Below are 17,084 nucleotides of genomic sequence, written 5' to 3' on the forward strand. Positions count from 1 at the left end.
GATTTATGTGTTAAAAAAACATTCAAAAATGTTTAACGATGTTTCCAAAATAACAGTTCTTTGAAAATGACATGAAAGTTTGAAAATTTACAAAATTTAACGCAAATGCGCTACCGTTTCCTGTTGTTCGATATCTTCCAAATTTTACACACATCATTTTCTCACCAAGTCTCACAGTTTAGGGGGGTAAGACCAGAAAAAATCGAAAGTTGCAAAATAAGGACCGCCCTCTTGTGCAAACGCAACCGGGAAAGTTGTTTTTGTTTTTCATCGAGGGAGTGGAGAAATTTCTACGCATTGGCACACGTACAGTGGATACAAAAAGTATTTGAACACTTTTACGATTTGCGAAAAATCGTCGATATTTTAATTATGTGATAGTTTCGTTAGAAAAAATAGTAGAACCATGAACTTGGTCTCATTTTAAAGCTTGAGACTTCTACTTTCACTGTGTACCATTCGTTTCTACTTAAAAAAGTTTTGCACGATGTAACGAGTGTAAAACTGAAGGGACATTTTCCCTCGAGAATACCACCGATCGAAGCGTCTTTGAAAACATTGACAAATTTTGTTGACGATCGAATCAATGATAGATTTGAGGACTGAAGCCTCCGCTTTGGAACGACGTAAAAAAACTTCATGTGTGATTTTTTAGAGCCGTTTTATTAAGCTTTTAATGAGAGGTGTACTGCTAAGTTTACAGTAATATAGTGTACACTATGAGAACTTGTTGCTCATTTTTGTTCTATAAAACAGTGAAAAAACATCGTATAACGATTTTCAAGAGGTCGTTGCAAAGAGGAGTCTTCGACCTTGCAATCTGTGGTAGATTCAGCCACGGAAAAAAATTTTCCAATATTTTCACAGGGCTTTGCATTTGTAACATTTTTTAGGAAGAATGGGTCTTCGGTTTCCCACATTATGCGAAAATATCTTAGAGGAAAATGAGCAATGGTTCCCCGAGAGGAGAAGCATCGAGCATTAAAACTAGTCCAAAATTTATTTTTGATTTTTCACGAAATTACCACAGGTGAAATGTTGTCAATATTTTCCAGAATCGAAAATTTAGTGCTCGAACAGTTCTTGCGTCCACTGTACATGTTTTCAACAACGTTGCGATTTTTTACGTGAGAAGTTAATTCCGTCGACGAGTGAATGTACGAGATATCGATGTATATGTGTGCGGTAGAAATTAATAGTTGCGTACCAGTCGCTTGAAACGAAGCGGACGAAAGCGTCCCCTGAGTTAGTCTCTCTATAAAATCGAACAAGACGTCTCTTGTGTTTTTGCGAGTAATCTCGACGACGAAAATCTATTACAATAACTTGTGCCAAATGAAATGTACCTTGCGATAAGCGAATCTAACTCTGTTATACTTTTATTTTCTTATGGCGTATTATTGAACAGAACTTTTGGCGCATTCGTAAGATATAGGTAGACAAATAATAAAATTATTGCTCCCCATACGTGATATTTATTTGACACTTACATCACACTCTCCAGTAACGTTGCGTACCGTAGTCAACCGTTTGCCTGTACGTGAAATGTTGTTTTCTCGAAAACCGAAGAGATACGCCTGACATTCTTCAATAGTGATTTGTACGTTGACCGTATTGTCGTTTCGGTTTCTCTGTAAAGTTTTACATAAATCTCTACTTTTAATAGCACTTAGTGGCTTCAAAAGCATCCGTGAATAAATTCTCTCAAAAAAAATGATCTGTACACTTAAGTTATACGAATTGTTGGAAATTAATAGAATAAAGACGCAATAAAGTTTTCGTATTTTATTAAAATTTATTGTTCTCTCTGACACATTTAGCGACAGATTTTCTGTAATTTCTTTGTGTCGACCGTGTTATTGAAAACACTTATGCACGGCTATAGCCATTGCTTTCTATTGTTAAGTCTTGGAAGTTGAACTGCAAAAAGCGACATTTCATACAAAGAAATATAATCTCACAATAACAATATTAGTACAAAGTGAACGTTTAGACACGATTGAGATTACACTAACATTTTGCTGGACATGTTACATAATTATTCGTAAAAATAGACGTTACGATCGTTGACCTGTTGGACAGGTCTGCAGTTGAAAAGAATGGGCCCGTTCGGCGAGTAAAGTGTTCGAAATTGTGCAACCTGCATTAAAAATTAATGTTAACAGTACCACAAAGATATTTTCCTGAATGATTCCTGCAAAAATCATTTTTTTTACCTGATACGAGGATATAGCGATCGGTTCAGGGTGCAAGATCCAAGTGACTATTTCGCTGCAAGGTGGTTGAGTGAGGGAACCGTTGTAATTGTAATAATTCCTCTCGAAGGGTGAGAAAAACCATTCGAGAGGAAAGGGTGCGATGTGAACCTTAGTTCCTGGCTGATCGATTCGCCATAAGTTTGTTACAATGTGGTCCAAATAGGGATTATCGGCATTCGTGATCTGCGGATACAACAATGAATAAACGTAAATAAATAATGCGTTTGCAAATATCCACCGTCGTTATAAATGCGTACAAATCCGTAACGGTTGATATTACTTTAAATTATATTAAATCGGTTTGCACGAACGCTATTCAAAAAGCAAAATGGTGCTCCATTTAAAAGGAGTGCATTTTAAAAGGCATGGAAAAGTAACTAATAACACTACTTTTATGTGAGCTTAACTGAATATATCACCCGTAATTATTTATAATCACGGAGGATATTTGTGGACCATTGATGATGGTAAGATAAATGCCGTGGAACACCAACTTGAAAGAAGAACGACACGATCAACATGCTGTCGTGTTCTTCAGCTTTAATGGCGTCTACGGGTGATTTAAAGTCACGACTTAAGTGAAAGACTTGCAACTCCATCGGATACCGAACGTAATCAATTGTGTGCTCGCTGCCATCCTCGTTAGTCTGGCCCCAGTGAAAAACCATCGAGCAGAGATCGTAAGTATTAGTTAATGGTCCTCCTTCGATGTGAGGGTGGCTTGATGCGTTCCATACTGTGTTCACTACAACTGTATATAACAAATATTACGTGACATTTTCATTCGTTGTATCTACGGATTTTATATTCATATTTCACATTTTAAAACAGAAAATCAGATAGACGTAATATGATAAAAGAGTACAAAAATAATAATATATAGTATTATAATATCTTTAAATATAATAAATGTAAGTATAATATTTTTATTTCTATTCATTTCTGTTTTCGTATATTTCTTCATTCGATGAAGCATTTTCGGATGTAGATTTTTTATATTTCTGCGTATAAATCAGACTGGTTTTGTATTAGTATGAACTTATCGACAGAACGTATTGAATCAGTATTAAACTAAGAAAAAGATTCTTCCATCCGAGGAGAAATGTTGCAAAGCTTTGAAATGCCTTGAATAAGAATTATTTAAATGTCATTCATATGTGATACAGGGTATATTGAGAGAGGTGCGTTTGGAATATCGAATGAACAATGAATGGAACTGCACCGTTAGATCCATTATTCATTATGGTCATGGATAATGGTCTCTTATTGTATCCAGTCCATCGAAGAGGTTCCGACGGTTGCACTACGATTGCCAGCCGGGTTGTAATGTTGATTGGTGACTGATTGCTACCATTACTGGCCTGGTACATTGATTTCCACGTGTGGGGACCATTGCAGTCCGAATAACCGAACGAAAAGCTGGGGGCGTGACATTCAGTCTCCACCCATGGGAATAATTGCATCCAATCGAAGATGTCAGTGAGCAGCAAAACTTGAAAAACATAGAAAGACATTAAACATCTTCTAAATGCATTGTTTGTTGAAGTCGTACAAGTACGAATAAGACACTTTAATTAATTACTTACAGACAAGAAGGACGCTGCTAAATAATATCATAAATTCGGTCAGTAAAATGTGTAACATTTTGAGTTTTTTCGTAGCACTTCGAACACGATTTATTGCGAAAGAACACTGGCGGGCGTTCTTTTAGTGAAAATGTACGCAAAAAAAAACTCTACTTGTAAATTTTAAAAATCTTTGAAAATAATCTCATGATCAATCAAGACGCATAAGGTCGTAAAAATCGGTAGTATCAAATACACTGATTTACAACTTCAAGGCAAGAATACAATCTGATGGCTCGAACTTAGGCACAAGTCGATCGATGCTGGCTTATTTTCAATATTTTGTGCAAACACGCTAAATTTAAATGTGTGAATTTAACTCAGAAATACAAATTGATCCTGATTCGTAATTATTATACTGCATGGAAATTATATGAAGAGATATTGCCCACGATCCGAGTAAAAATAGAGAAGCAAGAATGCTATGCGCAGGTGAAGTATTTGTGTTATGACGCGATTAAGATTGGTTACGTGATACTAATTTAAATCTACTCTCCAAGGGGATGGACGAAAATGGGGCCAGTCTCCAATCGATATCGATGAAGAGAAAGCGGTTGGAATAAAATTTCCGGCGCTCGTCATGAGCGGCCATTGGAGCCAAGACGGTGACATCAAAATGACAAACATTGGCAGTACAGGTAATTCAACATATCATTATTAGTATTGCAATAATATGAATACAAATAATAATGAAATACTCTAGTGGTATTTCGTATAACTCAAATGATATCTCTATTCAGATAAATGCTTGATATAATCAAACTATTTAAATTCTCGACTGAAATATAAATGAATAAAATGAATTGAACATTTTTATTTTATAAATTATATGGGTAATGACAAATGATACTTTTGTGTATCATGTATTTACATAAATTTTAAAACCTATTTTGATCATTTTCAAATATGTGTCGTCAGTGCAAATTACTCTGGAGGGTAAACAAAGTCCAGTAACAATTCGCGGCGGTCCATTGGCGGACGACGTGTACGAATTCGCGGAATTAGTATTTCGATGGGGATCATCGAATTGCAAGGGTGCCGAGCATACTCTGAACGGAACATGGTTTACAATGGAGGCTCAAGCAGTACATTTTAACACAAGATACGAGACTCTTGAAAATTGTCTGCACAAGAAGGACGGACTCGCTATTTGCGTGTACTTTTTGCAAGCTTGCCAAATACCAGTTTGGGACGAGCATCCGTTATTCTCGAAAATTACTGACAATCTGTACAACATTACACAAGCGGAAGCATTCACGAAATTACCACCGAGTACGTATATTGTACTACTTGTGAACAGCAAATTACTTTGACAAGCGTCGAAATAATTTATTAATCAGTTTCAGAACACAGTTTTATTTTCTTCGTTGCAGATTCTTTAAGTTGGATGCGACAAGCTTGTAAAACACCCGGCTACTATAATTATTTGGGATCGACAACAACTTTCCCGTACTATGAAAACGTCACGTGGATCATTTTTCCGGAAGCAGTTAGGATCTCAGAGAATCAGGCGAAGTTGTTCCGAACGATATGCAACAAACGCGGTGCCTGCGTTAAAGAGAATTATCGAGATGTGCAGCCATTAAATGGCCGAATAGTTTATTATGTAAATTAAATATTATTTGCTCTTGAACTGCTCCTTTCATATTGTACAGCGTGTATAAAGCTTTTGTATACACATATAAGAACTTTTCAACTCACTTCCCCTTCTACCGCGCTAACCCCCACCCTTGCGCCTCGGCCCGGTCACGTGACTGGCAGAGAGGGGGTAAATTTTTCCCCTCATCTGTCCCACACTGTCTATCACCGGTCGTATCACTGATAATGTGCAGTAAACTTCATGGCAAAGAATGTGTAACCAACAACGAAGCCCGGCATTTTACTACCAATTTCGACGATGTAACTAAAACTATTCGATGGCCTGAGAGTTTTTAAAAATTAATTAGTAAGATGTCGGCGGCGAGAGTAAAGAAGAAATCCTCAGGAAAAGCGTTGTCTCGCCTAAAAAGTAAACGAGCAGGTTAGTGCAGAGATTATCCGGGCTAGTTTGTTGTTAACGGCACCTTAAATTTTGTTGTATCCGTTTATGCGTTTCTATTAGTTGTAAAATCGGTGAAGTCATCTCGGGTCATTTCTACATCATCCTCGGGCTTACCGAAATGGCAACAGTCGCCAGTTGATTTGTGCAAGACAGCTACGTGGTCTCAAAAATTCCCGCCTCTATACTTAACTAATTATTGGCCGGATGAAGGTTCTGCTACAATGACGAACACGGGCAAAACAGGTTCTTCGCGGAAACGTTTCAAGCACACAATTCGGTATAAAATTAAGACGCAAAATTAATTTTCAGTCAGCATCGAATTTCAAAATGAAAAATTGCCAATCTTGAGAGGCGGTCCTCTGGCCGACGAGGAATTCCAATTCGCGAATGTACAATTTCGTTGGGGCCCGGAGAATTCATTCGGCGCAGAACATTCTGTAGATGGTATTTGGTTAGAAGATCATTTTTACGCAGAAATGCTGAACGCAGCTTTGAACATTTCACATGAATCATTCGGTACAGGTACTCCATGGAAGCACAGATAATGCACTGGAATACTCGTTATGGAAGCATGGACAGGTGCTTCGATCGGCCAGATGGAATCGCTATACTCTCGTACCTCATACAAGTGGGAAATCAGGTTATAGATAATAGGATCGATTTCTGGATAATGTGTGTGTGTGTCTGTTTCGATAGGTCGTCGGTTGCCCTGGAATTCCCGATAATCCTTCTATTTCCCCCATTACGGATAATTTGTGTAAAATCAAAAGAGCGGGAACCAAAACTGATATTTCAGCAAGTAATGCAATTTTAAAAAATTACTTGCAATACTAGAATTTATTTGTAGCGATCATTGCCCACATAACATTAGCATTTCATCCACTACAAACTTATTAATCACTTTTTCGATGGCTGTGCTACACTTAAAATGAACCTAAATAAATAAAAAAAAAATTAATTTAATTCTAATTTTTTCTCTAAATTATCTTTTAGGAACCTGTCTACTTTGGATGTTGGAAGCGTGCAGGGCAGATGGTTATTATATTTATCGCGGTTCTTTAACGACACCCCCGTACAACGAATGTGCTATCTGGATGATTTCAAAGGCTGTGACGAAAATATCACATCGCCAAGTATTTTTTCATAGGATATTCAATCAGGTTAACGATTTTATAACATGATTTGAGGCTATCATCATTTTTACAGATAGACGCGTTTAGAAGTCTCTACGACGACAGATTAAATCATATCTTACAAAATGGAAGACCGCAGCAACGTCTTCGCAGAAGAAGAATTTTATATGCCACCGAAACCGCTGTTGTCTGATCAAATTAGAACAATCCTAATGTTTCTTTATATTCTTTATATTCGACAGTCAATGAAAAAATGTATATGAACTTTACTATTAAATATTTACGAAAAACAACAGATTTCTGACATTAAGAACAGAGGTAACAGCGAATACTCGTTCTCGAATACTTCAAAAGTTTTTTTAAATATACGTACAGAATCACGCTCAACTATTTTTCTGTTTCTCGAATGTCACATTCTAACATAACCCGCTAAAATTTCACATACCCGGCAGTTACTCATCATGTTTTCCCACCAAAGAAAAAACAAATAAATTTTTAAGTATATATTTAATGCTGTAAGAATGCCCGAAATAGGTAAAAATTTAATGATGTGAAAATGTCAGGATACGACGGTTTAGTAGGTAATATAATTTCATAGCGATGGATTAGGTTATACAACGCAGATAGATAACATTCTTTTTACAGGATTACCAACCACTGGACAATCTCCAATCAATTTGGACGATAGATTGACACGACCACGCAGGTATCCTCCCCTGGTTTTAAATGGCCACTGGATGCAGGATGGGGAAGCACATCTCACGAATACTGGAAACGTAGGTAATATTGATTTCTTTTTTTTTTTGTTTTCGTTTCACTGGGTTATTTTACAGAAAAGTACTTATTATCGCTGCGAATGAACACTACAGCGTTTTACAATATTTAGCAAAAATAACTTTAACCGGAGACCGAATTCCGTCCACGGTTTCCGGTGGTCCACTCGCGGACGACGTGTACGAATTCTACGATGTTCACTTTCACTGGGGCGCAGATAATTGCTGGGGAGCTGAACACACGATCAACAACACTTGGTAAACGGTCATTGTATTTGTCATACATTCGGAGTTCTCGTAAACGTTGTATTATTTAGGTATTCGATGGAAAGCCACGCGGTACACTGGAATCGCAAGTACGTAACGTACGAAGAATGTTTCAGACATAAAGACGGCTTTTGCATATTGGCGTACTTGTATTTAGTATGGAACTTTCATGGTATTTTACGATATCTTGATAATATTTATCGAAATAAAAAACATGTAATATTGTTAAAGGTACAGTCGTATTATTGTGGCTGTGTGAACCCGCAGACAGAAAGGATAACCGAGCATTTGAAATCTATTCGTGAGGCCGATTCGGACGTTAAAATACCGCCCAGTGAGTACTAAAATAATAAATTTTACACTTAAGTCTATAAAAATATGAGTTCTCGGGAGGGATCGGCAGATGCGTTCCTTACCAAAGAAATTGCTAGAAAGATAATAATCTTTAAAAGATAAATCTAATCTTGCGTTACATTATTACGTATATTTGTTACTATTTTACACTTGATATTTTCTCTCGAACGACCATAAAACATAGTTTACGCACCCGTTGTAGACGCCTTGGCATTTATGCGCTGTGCAACGTTCTGCAGTAGATATTACACGTACCCCGGATCGTATAATATCGGCGAGTATGGCGAATGTGCTACGTACATCGTGTTTCCTGCAGTTATCCCGATACATGCTAATGAAGTGAGTACTCGACGATATATAATAAATTTCCATTACAGCGACGCCTATGAATTCACAGATCGAAGCGTTTCGGAAATTACGCGACAAGGACGGAAAGTACATAACATCAAATCGACGAGAAATACAACCTTTAAAATGTAGAAAAATATTTTTGGCTGTATCTTAAAAGTAACACGGCTCAATATTATTTAGTTAGACTCCGTTTCAACCATTTTGTACGGACCGTGGGCAAATGTAACACAAATTACCTCGTATTTCTATTCATACTACAATATTTATTTACTTCCCAAGACGCTGCCAATAAGAAATCACTGTAATTCTACGGAAAGTGTAAATTACCTTAGTTGCGTTCATACTACAGTAAAGTCTCGATCTAAGCCGAACGGAGCTACACGATCTTAGTCAGCCCGCCTATCCCCTCCACACGGGGAAGCTCGAAGTTACATCATAATTACAATGTTCATTCGCTTTTCAAGGCATTACCAATAAGAAAGTACTATACTTGTACACCAAGTGCTTTATTTATGTTCAGATTTTACTGCATTTGACATTTGTCTATCACTTGCCAGGTTCGTTTAGATTGTTAAACGAGTCGATCGTCGCAGCAACTTGTTTCATCATCGTGCCCAGCAGTTCGTGAACTCGAATGAAGAATACTTCTTTGTAAACCTTGTCGTCAGATTGGAGGTAAGTATTTCTAACGGTGTCTTGGACCAGACTACTTTGTAGTCGAGAGATCGATCTTCTTCCCCGTTTATTCCGCGAATTGCTACTTTTAACGGTGACTTGCGACGTCGACGTCGACGATCTAAGATTAACCAGTTCCGACACCTTCACGCTAACTTCCTTAGGCTCCTTCGCAAGAGCGGCGCCCCTCGCGTGTTCACTTTCCTGCTCGAAGCGGTTGAAGAAGGAGCAAAGTAAATTGTACACCATTTTGTGCTTCGTGTATTTCTCGGAAACGCTCAGGGTAGGTTTCAGGCATTCTTTGTACAGCTGGCTGAACTGCAAGAGCATGGCCTGCCTAGATTCCGGATGCGCGATTCTCAATAAGGTTTCGCGGAGGTGTTCCACGCATAAGTTCCATCGCAGCTCTGTCTGATTCGTCGCGCTGTAATAGAGCTTGTGGAATTCGGTTATGAGACTCGGGCGATAGAAGCACAGCGGATTCTTCGCCAGGAAGACCTCCGATTCCAAGAACAGAGTGCCGTAGAACGGCTCGGGCAATGCAACAGAGTCCATGTTTTCGAATATTTCCGTAATTGTCTCTCGTATCGTCGAATCTCGAATGCAATCGTCTAAATACTTATCGACATCGATGCACCGTCCACCGTCATTTAATTGACGATCGCTTGCAGTTTCGGCGCAGCCAGATAAACGAAACATCAATGGCGACGGGCACAGTACGGGATCGGTCTGGAATCTCCAAACTTCGGAAGAAACGCCGCATAATCGCGGTAGATACCAAAACTTTAACGCAACAATCTGCCCCGGTAGAATCACTCCCTTTGTCTTGTTGAAGAAGAACGCGCTCACTCGCCTCTTCAAAGGCAGCGTTGCCGGCAAAGAGACCGCGTCTCTCCATTGATAAAGAATCACACGATTCCCTTTGTTCTCCAATTCGATTTCTTTCTCCGCCCTCTCGTTCATCCGCGAGGAGAACGACACGTTCCAAACGATCGGATCGGTTTGTCCAAGCTCGAAAGCGCATTTCTCCCACGCTATCTCTCGATCCTCGATCCTCAGAACGATCGCCTGATCCTGAAGCTCTTCTGGACGACACGTGTCCTCCTCTTCGTCTTTCTCCAACAGAGCGTCGGATAATGTTATCACCGGGACTCTTCTGGGTCTTACGTGTTTCTGCGGCTTTGCAAAGCCGTGGCCTTTAACTATTAAATGCCTCGTTTCCGGTTCCTTTGGGACGAGGGAGTCAATCTCTTCCGATAGCTGACATTTTCTTTTCATTAAATACTGGCTCCTCCTCCATAACGGTGTCTTCGACTTCAAACAAACGAGATCCTTCTCCTTTTCTATCAGTTCCGGCAGGTCGACGTACGTCAATTCCGGTTCGTTCGAGTCTCTTTTGGTCTGCGTGACTGTGACGGTAGGTAAGCATGGATCGCCATGATCGGGCAGCGCTGGCGGAAGTCGCCAAAATTTTGGCACTTCACGAACGTTCGTGGAAAGAACCGGCTCCAGGACGTTCGCGTGATCCATCAGTTCTCGCATTTCGATCAACGGTCGAACGGTCTCGCAGGCGTTCAGAGTTTGATCGGTCTGACGACGACCGGTGGACGACGCGATGTGTTTGTGATGTTTCCTCCGGTTCGCCAACCATCTTTTCCAGTTCACCAGCGGATGGTCTTCGGCGAAATTCTCGACAGGTGCGAAGGCTTTGTCGGACAGGTTCAGAATCGATGGATTTTGCCTCGTCCATTTCTTCGGTTCATCGGTTTTGCCGATTTTTCGAGCGTAATCCATGGCCCTCAGGAAGCAACTACGTGTACAGTTTTTACTTTACCGTGCGTATACTACGCCGAATGTTAGCAACTAAATCGTGCACGAAGCAAATGGACATGTATACTGAAGTTGCAGTCGGTTGCAAAAGAATCGAACTCTCGTAATGATGTTAAATTGACTTCAACTCAAAATGGAAACGACAGGTGAATACAAATTTTGAATATGTTAGATAGTGTGTAAATATAATTAGGATATTGTAAAGCTAGTTCAAATCTTGAAGCTGAATAAATATATATATTAGTACATTATTATTAATACAAATTATAAGCAGACATAATTGAAGAATAGATTGTAACTCGTGTACTTTTTTGATTACTGATTAATTCTTACACAATTTTCTTTAGAGACACTCGATTCGAATATTGAAACTGCCAAGTTGATTCAACAACTGGGACAGGTTGATGGTCACTTCGAATCTCCGATCAATTTAAACATTACTTTTATGAAGGTTATCGAATTGAATCCCTTGCAGTGGTTTAAGATCGACGTGACACCTAGGAAACTGAAAGTGACCAACACGGGTTTCACAGGTAGTATAGTTCTTTGCGTTTTACTATGTCGAATTATTCTATAATAGTATTTCTATAATAGTATTTCTTAGCACAACCTGGGATGTAGGACGAGCTTATATCACCGGTGGCCCGCTTCTAGGCAATTATCTACTTTCGCAAATTCATTTTCATTGGGGAGAGAACGCGATGAACGGTAGCGAACATTCAATTGACGGTGCAAGGTTTAAAACGTGTTTTAACATTTTTATTAGTCCTTAATACTAATGTTGTCCGTACGCAACTTGTGTAACAACACTTTCTACGTTCTACGAAAAATTCAACTTGATCCGTTTCTGATTTAATTAAATTCGGCAATGACTCAGTTTTGTAAATATTTGATCATACTTTTATAAATAAAATTATAAAATCATTTAGAGTACAAGGCCAATTATACGATGGCTTTTATGGAATGCTTGCACACGAGTAGGATGATCAAACAAAATTTTTTAAATAATTTCGTTCCGTTTTATTGAAAGTATGCCAATGGAGCTTCATGTAGTGTTCTTCAAGGACGCGTACGAGAAGTTTGACGTAGCACTGAGGAAGCTTGACGGAGTGATTATTGTAGTATATTTCTTCAAGGTAAATTGGGATATCGATAAACAATAAAGATCCAAACTGTACAGCTGGAATGCATTTAGTTGCAGAATGAACCGAACAAGTTTATACGCGACATTCTAAAACATGCATCTGAAATTCGAACAGCGGATTCCTCCGTTCGCATGACGCCGGTGAAACTGAGCACTTTGGTGAAGCCGTTCAGTGAAGATTATTTTTTGTACTGGGGCTCTATAGTAATACGACACAATCCGTACAAGATTCTTTGGATAATAAGTAGAGAACCAGTAGGGGTTTCTGTCGAGCAAGTAAGTTCATACTAATCGTTCAGATCAATTGTAGCCGAGCAGGCAATGACGAGTCACAGACATTAGAAATTATTGAGAAATAAAGCGTTCAACAGAACTAATTAATAAAAGAAAAACTACAAGTTTCTATGTTGGTCACTGCTCTATTAAACTAATTGCAAGAAGAATGAACTTGTAGGAGGAAATTAATAGTACATAAAACTTTTTTATTTCTGAAGATTGCAACATTTCGAACTCTAACGGATAATAAAGGCATGCCCATATTGTCAAATATACGGGACGTGCAGGAAAGAGACGAAAGGACTGTTTTTCACGTTTGTCCATCGGGTTCGACGTACGCCTCGCTTTTACCGCTTCCGTGGAACATACCCGAAAGAATAGACCGACCCAGTGAAAGTTCAGTTGATGCCGCGATTTAAACCAAATGTTGTTCCATAATAAAATTATTATACACCACAATGGGCAAATTGTTTCTTTATTTCAACCTCGAATTCAATATTTCATACACATCCACCGTACTTCTATTATTAACTGACACTAACAATAGCGAATATTATAAAACCAGAAAGCTGTGGTAAACTACTATTATTTTTAAATTAACACTAAAAGTACACCAAATGACCAGTTTCAGATTTTTCGTTTGATAATTGTTGAAATTATAAAAATGCTTTTGCAGGAAATTATTAAGTCAATTTCCTTATCCGAACATATATTACAACACAAAAATTGCACAGAAGCTAAATAAACAAATCTCGTCATCTGTAGAATTAAATGGTAAGGAACTGTTTCAAAACAAGGAGTGTCTTGTAAAATGACAGAAATCATGCAAAAATCGTGATAAATCTTGGGCAAATTATTTTCGACGCCTTCGCAGCCTTTTATTTCTTTCCTTTTTGAGATTGCAGTCGGGATATAAGGAGGTACAGTCAGCTCTGCCAAGACCCAGGATAGAGGCTTTTAACGAATCCAGCATTGTCGTCCAAGGAGATCCTTTTATTACTCTGCCGGATACCCAACTCATTCCTAAACTGAAAACAATTTTTATTTCTGATTTCTTTTTTTATTTATTAGGTGTAAACTATAAATTTACTCCATAAATAACGAATCTTCAATTTGGCGGATAAACGATTCGAATTCAAAATAGTGTTACACCTGATTAATTGAGAGGGCCACGAATTATTTGTACGCCATCGATTGTATGCCATCGAATTAATTAATTAGTTTTGCATTCATTTACCTCCAAACTGGAACCCAAATTTTCCGCGCGTCGTCCATTTGCGTGGAACGTCTATTGCCCTCGCATAGAATTCGACGAAGACAATTACCAGAATCCAAATCAGCAACAAGAGCGCCCTCGATGGATCTTAGAACGTTGTAAGACAACTCGTTCAAGTCTTCGTTACTATTATAAAAAAAAGGCAGGCCAGCGATATTCCTTTTTGAACGCCTGTTAGTGGTCACCACTGTGGGCATAGTCATATTCATAGTATTCTAAAAAGAAAAAGATAAACTAAACTTTACCAACACTCTTTATAAATTGAACAAATCGAAATTCTAAGCCGCACCGTCATGTTCATTAGCAATTGTATAATGAACAATCCGAACGCCAAAAACGCCAGAGCAGTGAGCGCAATTTCAAAGAAATCTCTTATCGAGAGGTCGTTCCCTTTCGATTTATAATAGTACGGTTTATGATACTCTTCTTCCTGTTCGTGATAGTGCGTCGCTGGGTAATAGTGTTCTTCTTGTACGGCTGGATAAACTTCGCTGTGGTGGTGATTGTATGGTTCGACACCTCCGTGGCCGTAAGAATGGCCATAGGAATAAAAATTGTGACCAGAGGAGGACGAAATCATATGATCTATTAGACAAATAAATGATCATTTTCGGGAAAACTATAAATTATTTTATATTACATTTCATATGTTTTTACCATCGTCTCCATCGTGTCCCTCGTAGAAACCTACTTTGCCAGATGGTAATGGCGCTTGCATCGCGTAACCTGTAACTTCACCATCGAAATCTTCGATATTATCATCCCTGGATCCGTGAGTTTTGCCCATTTTCTTGCGAGGAATGTAGTGTCGATACACGTCGTCCAATGTCGTCCTACTGAATAAACAAATCTGATGAAAACTTCATCGCAGTAGCGAAAGCAAAACAAATTATTTATCTACTTGCAGCCTCCATGCTTGACAAAAATGGTACCAAAAGAAACCAAAAAAAAAAAATAAAGAAATAAATAATAATAGCTGATGCGTCTTTTCGATATTTCCTACAAATAAATATTTAAAAATCAGCGGCTGATTTCACGCGTCGAATGGAACGAATATTCTGTTCTCCCATTCCGCGTTTTCAACAATGTAAACGCAACGGTGCATTTTATCGTCTAGTCATCCTCTTGATACGCATAAAGTAATAGGTATTACGTCGCCCGTTCTCCCAGGGAAACATGAATATTTACCGTTGCAGCCAATTTTTATATTTCAAGCTTCCCTCGTCGGCCAACAGTTTGTCGTGAACAGTAACATTATCGTCATCCACCAAGTCACGCAATTCATTATTCTCCGAGGTGCCGAGTCGTCTTTTAACTCTGGGTGTGCTCATCAGCTTCACGATTTCCATAGCCATGTAACCGTGACACAAGTATTCATTCATTTTTTTCCTAGCCAGAGAAACGACGAGTGACAAAGTTGTGGTGATATCCCGACGAAAACGATCGATTGGTAGTTTACCTGTGAAATTCCATGTTATTTAACGCCTCGTTAATAGATCCGTCCATCAATTTGTTCTCGGGGACAGTTGACGTATTCCTTGCTGTTTGCTGATCTGGGAACAAGAACGATCCAGGCAGAAGATCCACCGACAATATGTCGTTTTCGTCGATGCAAAACTCATTGCCGTCGTCGAAGCACTGTTGACCGAGTGTTGCGCAGACCATGGTAAAAATCGAACCGAGGAGAACGATGTATCGAACTTGTCCTGGGAATGTCATTTCAGAAGATGTGAACGTGTTACTTCATAGGAACGGAGTTTTGTCGTAACGAACGGCGGCACGGAGACTGAGATGACAGAACGGAGACACGGTCTTGTAACAACTGCTAGAAATAATTGCTTTAACTGTACACGCACTTAAACAGCGCTACGAAAGCATCACCTGTTAAATATTAGCGTTCCGAAATGTTTACAAGCTATTATTAGGCGTACAAATTAATTCGTGGCTCTCGCGATCACTTGTAAATTTGCTATTTCGATATTGACATTATTATATTTAATTAATCCACAGCAACTCAGGGACACGTATTGTAATTTTTATATTTTCAGCTGTCCCGTCGTTTCAAAAGTGTCTTTCGGTGATTGTCATCGTGCGATAGTTGTTGAACTGTTGAAACAAATGGCCCACATACAAACAAGCCCTGCGTGCATGCTTTTTGGAGGCGTGACTAATCCCGTACCAGTTGATGACACTGCCAGACGATTTACACGTAATCCGACACCTATGATTAAATACCTTTATTAAAAACCACTTACACTGCTCTTATGAATGTTTTAGGGACGGAGGGTTTGTCGGGATGGATGGGGCTGGGTTTGGCGAGATGAGGTAATGGGGGCTTTGTTCCCCTGGGAACTCGCTCACCTGTCTAATATCTCACGAGAGTGGCTATATCTGCGCCCATACCAATAGCAGCCAGTTATACATGGAGCTTACTGAAAATTAATCGCTCAGTTTTCAGAATTCTCGCGATCTCTTTAATCTTCCATTTTTCCTCTAAATAGTTCTTTCCAATGGCACGTTAATTAATAATCATCTTTCATTAAAAGCACAAGCGGATCTAGAACGAGGCAATTATCTTCAATCTTTGTAAATATAAAGCGATATTTATCAACGTGTTATTATATTTTCTTTAAACGAGTTCTATGCACTGCAGACTCGATGCCAATTTGTTTTTCAGGACTCCATTAACTTGTATTTGAAATCGTATTATAGATTTTGTATGTTTTAATGCAAGACAAAATTGATATGAAATTCAAAACGTAATCCAAATGCAATTGCAATTGCGTCGAACATCGATGGTTGTTTGGAAGAGCACGGTATATTAAGAAACACGATTGACCGTGAGAATTTGAATTGTGCACGCATTTTTATCAACGATTAATAGTAATGAAGCTGGTTTTAGCGGGATAAAAGCGTTCCGCAGATGTTGTTTTCAGCAAGGCTGGAGCATCGATAAATTTTCCTTCCACAAAAGCGTTCTACAGCAATTTGCGCACACGCTAGTAGGCCCTTCTTTACACAGGTGTTTGATTGATCATTTCAATTATGGGGCGCAGCGTGCATCAAACGCAGGAGTAAAAT

General features: G+C 38.8%; 6 protein-coding genes across 6 annotated transcripts; 3 read left to right on the plus strand and 3 right to left on the minus strand.

Annotated features, from left to right (window-relative positions):
• Positions 1-32: 32 nt before the first annotated feature.
• Positions 33-4,090, minus strand: LOC143357857 (carbonic anhydrase 3). The gene is made up of 5 exons (XM_076794495.1): positions 3,845-4,090; positions 3,481-3,750; positions 2,753-3,009; positions 2,217-2,441; positions 33-2,140 (listed from the first exon to the last, which is right to left on the minus strand). The coding sequence occupies exons 1-5, from the start codon at positions 3,900-3,902 to the stop codon at positions 2,039-2,041; spliced, it is 912 nt and encodes a 303-aa protein (XP_076650610.1). The 5' UTR covers positions 3,903-4,090; the 3' UTR covers positions 33-2,038.
• A 197-nt stretch (positions 4,091-4,287) lies between these two features.
• Positions 4,288-7,284, plus strand: LOC143358146 (uncharacterized). Its single transcript, XM_076795064.1, is given in 11 exon segments — positions 4,288-4,315; positions 4,384-4,521; positions 4,802-5,155; positions 5,257-5,494; positions 5,716-5,810; positions 5,985-6,167; positions 6,234-6,433; positions 6,436-6,552; positions 6,621-6,723; positions 6,918-7,057; positions 7,131-7,284. Coding segments are annotated over 11 exon segments (1,701 nt in total). The 5' UTR covers positions 4,288-4,302; the 3' UTR covers positions 7,251-7,284.
• A 230-nt stretch (positions 7,285-7,514) lies between these two features.
• LOC143358410 (carbonic anhydrase 5A, mitochondrial-like) lies at positions 7,515-8,956 on the plus strand. Its single transcript, XM_076795545.1, has 7 exons — positions 7,515-7,638; positions 7,703-7,837; positions 7,944-8,088; positions 8,148-8,253; positions 8,329-8,431; positions 8,654-8,790; positions 8,849-8,956. Exons 1-7 carry the CDS (start codon positions 7,614-7,616, stop codon positions 8,954-8,956), a joined length of 759 nt encoding a protein of 252 aa, XP_076651660.1. The 5' UTR covers positions 7,515-7,613.
• A 392-nt stretch (positions 8,957-9,348) lies between these two features.
• LOC143357843 (MYCBP-associated protein) lies at positions 9,349-11,271 on the minus strand. The gene has a single exon (XM_076794475.1). It carries the CDS (start codon positions 11,269-11,271, stop codon positions 9,349-9,351), a length of 1,923 nt encoding a protein of 640 aa, XP_076650590.1.
• Positions 11,272-11,440: 169 nt separating this feature from the next.
• On the plus strand, positions 11,441-13,146 carry LOC143358147 (carbonic anhydrase 1). The gene is made up of 6 exons (XM_076795065.1): positions 11,441-11,453; positions 11,655-11,840; positions 11,902-12,043; positions 12,338-12,443; positions 12,503-12,727; positions 12,946-13,146. Exons 1-6 carry the CDS (start codon positions 11,441-11,443, stop codon positions 13,144-13,146), a joined length of 873 nt encoding a protein of 290 aa, XP_076651180.1.
• Positions 13,147-13,254: 108 nt separating this feature from the next.
• Positions 13,255-15,950, minus strand: LOC143357885 (uncharacterized). Its single transcript, XM_076794543.1, has 6 exons — positions 15,463-15,950; positions 15,192-15,392; positions 14,661-14,839; positions 14,293-14,588; positions 13,965-14,218; positions 13,255-13,755 (listed from the first exon to the last, which is right to left on the minus strand). Exons 1-6 carry the CDS (start codon positions 15,720-15,722, stop codon positions 13,581-13,583), a joined length of 1,365 nt encoding a protein of 454 aa, XP_076650658.1. The 5' UTR covers positions 15,723-15,950; the 3' UTR covers positions 13,255-13,580.
• Positions 15,951-17,084: the final 1,134 nt, after the last annotated feature.

This window comes from Halictus rubicundus, chromosome 10, assembly GCF_050948215.1.
Source record: "Halictus rubicundus isolate RS-2024b chromosome 10, iyHalRubi1_principal, whole genome shotgun sequence".
Lineage (NCBI taxonomy): Eukaryota > Metazoa > Arthropoda > Insecta > Hymenoptera > Halictidae > Halictus > Halictus rubicundus.

What these genes read in the sequence shown, in the direction of transcription:
- LOC143357885 (XM_076794543.1), bottom strand. Translation starts at nt 15,722, where the DNA reads ATGACATTCCCAGGACAAGTTCGATACATCGTTCTCCTCGGTTCGATT. An exon ending in GGGACACGATGGAGACGATG is followed by an intron (nt 14,589 to 14,660) that starts GTAAAAACATAT and finishes TTTGTCTAATAG; the next exon opens with ATCATATGATTTCGTCCTCC. An exon ending in ATTTGGGTTCCAGTTTGGAG is followed by an intron (nt 13,756 to 13,964) that starts GTAAATGAATGC and finishes AATTGTTTTCAG; the next exon opens with TTTAGGAATGAGTTGGGTAT.
- LOC143358410 (XM_076795545.1), top strand. Translation starts at nt 7,614, where the DNA reads ATGTCAGGATACGACGGTTTAGTAG. An exon ending in AGGATACGACGGTTTAGTAG is followed by an intron (nt 7,639 to 7,702) that starts GTAATATAATTT and finishes TTCTTTTTACAG; the next exon opens with GATTACCAACCACTGGACAA. An exon ending in CACACGATCAACAACACTTG is followed by an intron (nt 8,089 to 8,147) that starts GTAAACGGTCAT and finishes TGTATTATTTAG; the next exon opens with GTATTCGATGGAAAGCCACG.
- LOC143357857 (XM_076794495.1), bottom strand. Translation starts at nt 3,902, where the DNA reads ATGTTACACATTTTACTGACCGAATTTATGATATTATTTAGCAGCGTC. An exon ending in TAGCAGCGTCCTTCTTGTCT is followed by an intron (nt 3,751 to 3,844) that starts GTAAGTAATTAA and finishes ATGTTTTTCAAG; the next exon opens with TTTTGCTGCTCACTGACATC. An exon ending in AATGAATAATGGATCTAACG is followed by an intron (nt 3,010 to 3,480) that starts GTGCAGTTCCAT and finishes TGTTATATACAG; the next exon opens with TTGTAGTGAACACAGTATGG.
- LOC143357843 (XM_076794475.1), bottom strand. Translation starts at nt 11,271, where the DNA reads ATGGATTACGCTCGAAAAATCGGCAAAACCGATGAACCGAAGAAATGG.
- LOC143358147 (XM_076795065.1), top strand. An exon ending in GACCAACACGGGTTTCACAG is followed by an intron (nt 11,841 to 11,901) that starts GTAGTATAGTTC and finishes TTTCTATAATAG; the next exon opens with TATTTCTTAGCACAACCTGG. An exon ending in TTGTAGTATATTTCTTCAAG is followed by an intron (nt 12,444 to 12,502) that starts GTAAATTGGGAT and finishes GAATGCATTTAG; the next exon opens with TTGCAGAATGAACCGAACAA.